At 32.1% G+C, this 7966-nt stretch overlaps 1 protein-coding gene across 2 annotated transcripts; it reads right to left on the bottom strand.

Annotated features, from left to right (window-relative positions):
- LOC109336686 (polyadenylate-binding protein 1-like) lies at positions 2386–6999 on the bottom strand. 2 transcript variants are annotated; one of them, XM_019573435.1, is made up of 6 exons: positions 6754–6999; positions 6555–6657; positions 6328–6398; positions 3594–3785; positions 3383–3501; positions 2386–2889 (listed from the first exon to the last, which is right to left on the bottom strand). In XM_019573435.1, the coding sequence occupies exons 1-6, from the start codon at positions 6880–6882 to the stop codon at positions 2844–2846; spliced, it is 660 nt and encodes a 219-aa protein (XP_019428980.1). In that variant the 5' UTR covers positions 6883–6999; the 3' UTR covers positions 2386–2843. The 2 variants fall into 2 exon arrangements, with proteins under 2 accessions (XP_019428980.1, XP_019428979.1); XM_019573434.1 differs by having other exon boundaries at positions 6328–6401; positions 6754–6998.

The raw sequence follows: 7966 nt of genomic DNA, 5'->3' as shown, positions 1-7966 counted from the left end.
GATGGAATTGGTAAGCTAAAGAATATAAAGACATGTTTAGTATTTAAAAAAAAACATTAATGAGTTAGCAACTTTTTAAGATACTTGTCAAATTATAATTTATGGCATATTTTATGAACATTTAGTATCTATTTGCTATTTAACATAGATGGACAATACTACACTGGTACAGGTGCAAAAACACATGATAGTCATATAAATAACTATCATGTGTATTGAGTGAGATTAAAATGTTTGTCATTCAGATGTTGAGTCATGTAAACTTTCAATTGTATATAAAAAGAGGATAATGTATCTCCTGGTGTGAGGAGATAACTTCTCTCCTTAAATTAGTTAGACAATGACACATACGTACTTTTTACTTATTTTTAAAATAAAATAAAAAATATCACAAATGTCAATTAACAAGTGGGTGTGAGGATATAATTTCTCTCATGACATACTTTATTCTAATATAAAAATACTTACACATTTTGGCTGATTAAAATGTTTGTCTTACGGCCAAATATTATATTTCTTATTATGTATTTACATTATGAGCACAATAGTGTAACAACTTGTTACACTATTAACAAATCATAATTATTTATATCTTAATCATCTTTGTCTTTTATAATATATTTGGATGATCGATAATATATTTAATATATCAATAATGTAAAAAACTCTTACGTTATAAATACATATATCTTATCTACATACATTATTTTTAAGGAGTTAAAGTATAATATTTTTAGTATAGTTAAGATGAAATAATCTGTCAAAATATATAGTCAACTCTCTTGACAAAGTTTTTACTATATAAATACTCAAATCGAATTTTGAGACTTTTTTTCACAGTATAGTTGTTAAACATTTTCATAATCTTAAACATAAATAAATAAATAAATGTTAGTGTTTACCAACCTGAATATAAATTAAGTTATCAAATCTCATTTTCTACTATATATTTGTCACTTCTGCCTACAAGCTAAGAAATTATTTACAAGGTTTAAACCCATGATCTTTTCTAACCTTACAGTTGCAACAAATTACATCTTAAGCAAAATATAGAATTTGATGTGTAGATCTTTCATGAATCAAAATTATCTATTCAACTACCAGCATCTCATGTCATTGTCTTAAATCCATAAAATAAAACAAACATACTCAGTTATAGGCAGGTTTTAATAAATTAACAAAAAAAAAATTGAAGTAGCATAATTTATCATGAACGAGAGTTCCACAAAAAAAATTATGTCTATAGTTAGATCTTTGATATTTTAAATGATTCGCTTTTTGGCTATAAGATGTTATAGTTTATTTGGTACATTCTTTTTGGGTACATTAAGATGTCACAATTTTGTAAATAGAAATTCAATAACATGCTTAGCTGACAAATACATATGGAAGTTGGAACATTATAACAATTTTAAAAAAATATAATGGTTCAGATTTATTCACTCATTCAAACTATTTGATTTTTCTTACATGAATGACTAAGATGTTTAGTATGTTTTTTTAACTTATTCTTCCCAGCTATAAAAAGCATTAGTCTTTTTTTGGTTGAGGAGAATTTGAGAGGAGAGAATAGGAGAAAAAAGAAAGTGAGGAAAGTTTATAAATTTATTTTCTTTGGTTGTGGAATGAAAGAAAATAGAGAGAAAAAATATGATAGGTCTCATGCCAAATTTCTTCTCTCCAAATAGGAGAAGAAAGTAAGTTGGAGAATAAAAATTCAGAAATGAAAAAGTTACCCCTACCAACTTCACTTCATTCTGTCACATACATGTGCAAAGATAAAACTATATGAAAAACTCACATTTTCTCTCTTTTCTTTCTCTTGTTTCTCTTCTATCAAACAACTCTAAAACTCAACTCTATTTCTTATCTCTTTCTTTCTACTCATAATCTTTCCTTTAATCTTCTCTCTTATCATTTTCTTCTCTAAACCAAACAAAACATTAGTGTCTAAAAACATTTTGCAGTCTAATGGGCAATTGTGTTTCACTCCACAATCTACATGTCACTGGTAAAATTTGCATCCCATATGCTTCAAATTACAATTTACAATCGCGAGAGCACAATTCTAGCCACATCAACCGCATTTCTCTCAATTTTCCACAGCTATGATATACACAGCCACAATGTATACCACTGACGTCACCACAAGAGACCAATACCATAGTATTAACACGAAGACAGCAAAGTAATTTTCTAAAAGTTGATCATTTTCAAACCCAACTTACCAAGAAGTCATTAGTCTAGTATGGTAAAACTCTACTGGATCTCTAGGATGATTAAAAGGTCAAAATTTCGATTCTTACGAACGACATTTGTTAGGAAAGACAATCATGCACTACAAAATGATTAGTTATTTACCTAAAAGGTGTAGGTACAAAAAAGTAAACCGAACTTTCAAAAAACAAACCCAACATAAAACTAACATTAAGAACTGACTTCAGCATCAAGAAAACAATTCCTCTTTCTCATAAGAGTCTAACGCTGACCTGAATAGGTTAATGTTTAAAGTTCAAAATAACAAACAACTAAAATTTCCCCCTACATAGCTGTTTCCATCGTTAATGAGTATAAGCTTTCACTCCCAAGTGCTACGAACATGCAATATTCAGCATTGCAGGGATGAACCTATATTTGTCCATATAATACATCTGCAGTCTTAAAAATAGGCAAGGATACCCACCAAAAAAAGGAAAAAGCAAGGGCATTTTAACATCTGTTATGTGAAAGTAGATTCATGTTCTTGCCCAACCAACGCAAAATTATTACAATGGTAAATTAATAATGCCTTGTCCTCATCTTTATCTTAAACATGTGATCATCTATTCAACCGAGATTGAGCACTAGTATGGCCTGTATCTTGTGGGTCGTCTAAACCTTGGAACCCTTCTGCATGTCAAAAAAAATGATTGATCATCATATAGCACAAGGAGTACCATGAACAAATAACGAAACGAAGAACAATCAAAACCTAATTTTGGTACATGCTAAACAAAGAGTTTAGTTATGATCCATTTTTAAGTGAATGAAAGGTTTGTTTACAGTATCATAAAAAATTAAAGTTCAAAGTATTCTGGTTTCTTAATGAGTTGTTACACAGTCATGCCAATAGGAATGTATGTTGAACATCACGCTCCCTCTCTAGCTTAAAATAGTCCTATGGTTGTATTGTATGTTGTAAAAAATATACTTTTTTATCCTTTTGCCATAAGTTCTAATTTAGAAAACAAAAGGACCAAGACCTATCAGCAAAATCCATTAGTCACTTTCTATGCACGGGCTAGATGTAAAGCATATATATAAGATTTTTTTAGTTTCTAAGACAATTTACACAAGCATAACAGAGACAAAACAAGGCCAAGGTAAATTGATAGTTGCTTACCCAAAACCAGCTGGCGGATAGAATGGAGATGGCATGAAAGGCCTTCTACCTCGGAAACCCATAGGACGTCTTCCATAATACTGTTTCATTCCAGGGACATTTGTGCGCTTAGCAGACACCTGAAGGAAAAACCAGAATTCCAGTATAGTCAAATGGAAAAGGCAAAGGGGGTGACTAATTCAACTTAAGCAGATTAGATGATAATACAGACCTTAAGTTGTCGTCCATGCAATTCTGATTCGTTCAACATGACAGCATTCTGAACAGCATCAACTTCAACAAACTCTACGTACGCAAATCCTTTTGGCTGACCAAATTTGTCTGTCAATATTGTGACTCTGTTAACTGTTCCACATGACTGAAAATGTTGTTGGACTTCTTCAGGTGTACATGCATAATCAACCTGAATTGTAACTTGGATTATTAAAATGATTTACTAAATTATAACACTCAGTTGAAGTTTTATAATACTATAATCAACTTAAAAGCTGATGGGAAAATTTTCGGATATTGCATTCATCATGTGACTATATGAGGCACTACAGCCTGCAACAGGCAAGTTATCAAATAAATTGATGTTGCCTTGAAGCAAGCAGCAAGAGATCAAGAAAGGCTTCAAAAAGAAATACTAACAGCCTTCATGGTCCCAATGTATGGTACTAGGGTCTAATAATAACTTGTACGTTTTCCCTAAGATTTACATGGGTACTTCAGTAAGAAGCTGCATATTGCGCAACAATAAGGTTATTGCTAAGTGACAAAGAGACCACATGTTCAAATCCTGTAAACAACTCGCTCACTTGAGAGAGTAAGACTGCATACATCTACCCTCCTCAGACCCCACTAGGTGTGAGTCTCGTCACATGTACTGGGTCGCCCTTTATGGTAATTGAGTACTTCAATAAGTTTGGAGAATACAAATCCGGCCATGGTCAGTGGGCTCCCAGCTTTAGTTATAATGGTTTCCAAGATAGAAAGTGATCTGAAGTCATGGCAGGGTTATATAATTCACTCAAATCAATAGAGAATAAGACTAAGCTTATTTCATCCGCTATGTAGCTTATCCCAATAATATTTCATTTTCATCCTCCTTTTGCATATTAGTAACTACCAAATCATCTACAACCATGCCTTATTGTTGTAACTGTTTACCTTAAGAACGACTAAACCTAAATGGCTAAATCACTCAATGGGAGAGGGGGTGTTCAAATTTTTGGCTGAAGGAAAGAAAGGCTTTATGCTGATCTAATAAATCGGTTCATTTTGTTCTCTGTCAAAAAAAATCCAACCATCCCAGATCAAGGTTAGCAATTTGGATACAAATTGTGAACCAGAATACCTATTTTCTGTTTCATTAGACAAATAATAAGATGCATGATCTATAAATAAAAATATAAAAAAATACAATTTTGAATGAAAAAAACAAATATTAGTTTTAAAATCAATCTTCGAAAGAACCCAAAGCACAAAACTGTACTGTAGTGTGGACAATATGGTGGAAAAACATGTAGAGGCAGTGGAGAAATTTCAGGGTTTCAGACTCAGTAAATAATCAGCAACCAGTAAGGAGGATGATTTCGTCACTTTCCCTTCCTTCCCTAGTAAAAAGTTGACCTAAAAAATCATGAACTTCAGAACAGGTTCCAGATCCAAACCATTTACCGCGCGACCTGGAAGTCATTGTAAAATAACTCATCTAAAACCTAAAAGACCTGCCACCAGAACTAGATGGCCGACTCTAGTATTGTTCGAAACACCCTAGACACGAGATTCATACGATTTGTATGCAATTCAAGGTCTGATGCTGTGAATCTTGTTCAATTTTGATTCAGCCCTTGTTATGCGTCGATAGCATTGTTTTCTGTCGCATTTCACGTTACAAGTCGTATGAATCGTCTGATCCTGATTACAATGCTCCAAACTGAACACACATTAAATACCCTCTTTAAACGACAAAGACAAAAAATTGATGGCCCACAGTATTAATATTCCTTCCCAGATTAGACCCTTTGACCTATTTCGCCTCTCAGTCACTCCACACATTTGGAAATTAAAATTACTCAAAAGTGAGATGGGTTGCTTGTATCAGATTTCACAATCACTAGTATGATGGTTTAGCTTTAGATTATGGGCCGTGCAATATCCATGGTACCAGGGTTTTGCTCAATTAGCCTCATTGTCCGTAAAATGCTTGTTGGGGCTAAACTTTCTAGGAATCCAAATATGCAGGGTTCTGGGCTTTGTAAAAGCCCAACCAACATACTGCGCTAAGATTTACATGCGGACAGTTAAATCAATCTAGTGCACAAAAGATACTTCAGAAGTATGTAAATATATAAATAGAAGGAAAAGTCTAATTTAACCCATTGATCTTAGGGACATGTGCACCTTAGACCTCAAATTTAAAATACATGCAACGCGATCGCATAAGCTTTCTAATGTATGCATTTTCACCCTCATGTTTGATTTTCCATCCAACTCGAACAGCCACATTATTAAAGTTTCAGGACCATAGTACACATAATGCCAGTTGGAGGGGATAAATTGAAATTTTCTCATCAAGAAATTTGGCACGAAAAATGGTCACGTCGAAGGACTAAAATGCACATGTTAGGGACCGATCAGCATTTTTTATGTTTCAGGACCGTTTGTTAGATTTTAAATACACACACACATATATATAAGTAATTTTTTTTAAACTGAACAATATAGCTGAATCCAAGCCTTCGCTTTTTGCGAAAAAAATCCAGACAAGCAAATATCCAAGCGTCAGAGGCAAATTTTCAAAATAAATCACTTAAAAAAAACTGAAACAAAAGGTCCTACATGATGATGCTAACTCATGCAAATTTGGAGGGAATAAATTGAACATATTCGGAAAATAAAATACAATAGACAGTAATGCAGCATGGAAATAAAAAGAGGCAAAAGGAAATAAAACTCACATTACCAACATAGATAGATCTAGCATCCACTTCCTCCTTTTCAGCTAGCGTTGCTGAAGAACCAGCTGGATCTTCTTCAGATCAAAACATATATACATCAAATCAAAACATAAGCATCAAAACAACATTTCAAAAAAATAACAACACCAAATCTGCAACAATCCGCAACATGGATCGAACGACGCCGGAACTAAATAAAATATGAAATTATATAAAATAAAAAAAACCTTGAACAGCGCCCATCTCTTTCTCGACCTTGGCCTGCAACTCACGAAGCGCCGCAGCTTCATCTTCGATCTCCTTCAGCCTCTTCTTCATGTCACCTAATTCCTATAATTAAGAGAGAGAAAGAGAGAAATTAAATTAATTTGAAAAGAAAAGAATGAGTGAATGGAAATGATGAGAGGGAGTGAGTGAGTGAGTAACCTTGTTAGGGTTAGTTGCGGGATTGTGTTGTTGTTGTTGTTGCTGCTGCTGTTGTTGTTCTTCTTGTTCATCCATGTCGACCTCGTCGGGAATGTCTGCGCCGTACACTTCGTGCTCTTCTTGTTCCATCTCTTTCTCTCTCTCTTGTTCGATTTGGATGCAAATAATTGTGTGTAGTTCAATGAGTGATGTTATTTTGAGACAGGATTTATTTTTGTTTTTCTTTCCTTTTTTCTACAACCCAGGGAACAAAAGGGGAGCGGTGATTTATGTTTTTGTTTTCTCATCAACATAAAGATCGTGTTTTTCTATAAATAAAAAAATATACATTAGTATTGTGAGAATTTTATACATCATCTATATTAATTATTATTCATAATTAATCAAGACTCATAAAAAAAGTAATATAAATAAATTATGGATGCTATATTTATTGTGTAAAAAATCAGTATTATTAAGATTTAATATACACGTGTAAGTATTTTTTTATATCGTCACCAAATCATTTATTATTCATATGTTAATTATCATAAACTCTCAAATAAAACAAAAGTAATGCAAATCAATTACAGATGATGTTCTGACAATGTAAATTTTTTTACACTAACGATGCATAAATTTTAAACTCTTACATTATATATAGTTTATTTCTATTACTTTTTCAGTTCATTTGTATTATTTTAAGAATTAATCATAATTAATAGTAAATTTCAAAACTTATTCCAACCCTTTCCTCCAAAATTAACATATTTTCCCATAAATACTACATAATCCATGAGAAAGCTTTATGTGGAGACGTGTATATATTGAAACAATTAATAAAATTTTGACAATATATTAAAAATTAGTCTTAAATAGTAACACTAAGTCCCATAATTTGTCTTTAAATATGAAGTGTTGTATATGTTTTCACACAAGTTTTTCTCTTTCATCTATATGTATGTGTCTTCTTACTTGCTATATATAAAGCAATTTAATTAGAACTTAATTTTCAAGATCTTTGGACAATATTACATTCATACAATTGTGTTGACCCTTTGATAAAATTGTCATTATCATCCATTGATACTCTTCTCAATGATTTGAGTAATGGACATTATATAACATATTTTAATTCATCTATTAAAAATCTTAATGAGTTTTCATTAAAAATTACTTTAGAGTTGATCGAAGCACTTTCTTATGGTAGAACATATAATACATTACAACTTCT

The sequence above is a fragment of the Lupinus angustifolius genome, chromosome LG20, assembly GCF_001865875.1.
Source record: "Lupinus angustifolius cultivar Tanjil chromosome LG20, LupAngTanjil_v1.0, whole genome shotgun sequence".
In the NCBI taxonomy this organism is placed as follows: domain Eukaryota; kingdom Viridiplantae; phylum Streptophyta; class Magnoliopsida; order Fabales; family Fabaceae; genus Lupinus; species Lupinus angustifolius.
Note: the sequence above shows the minus strand (reverse complement) of the source record. Positions and strands in the feature narration are given on the sequence as shown.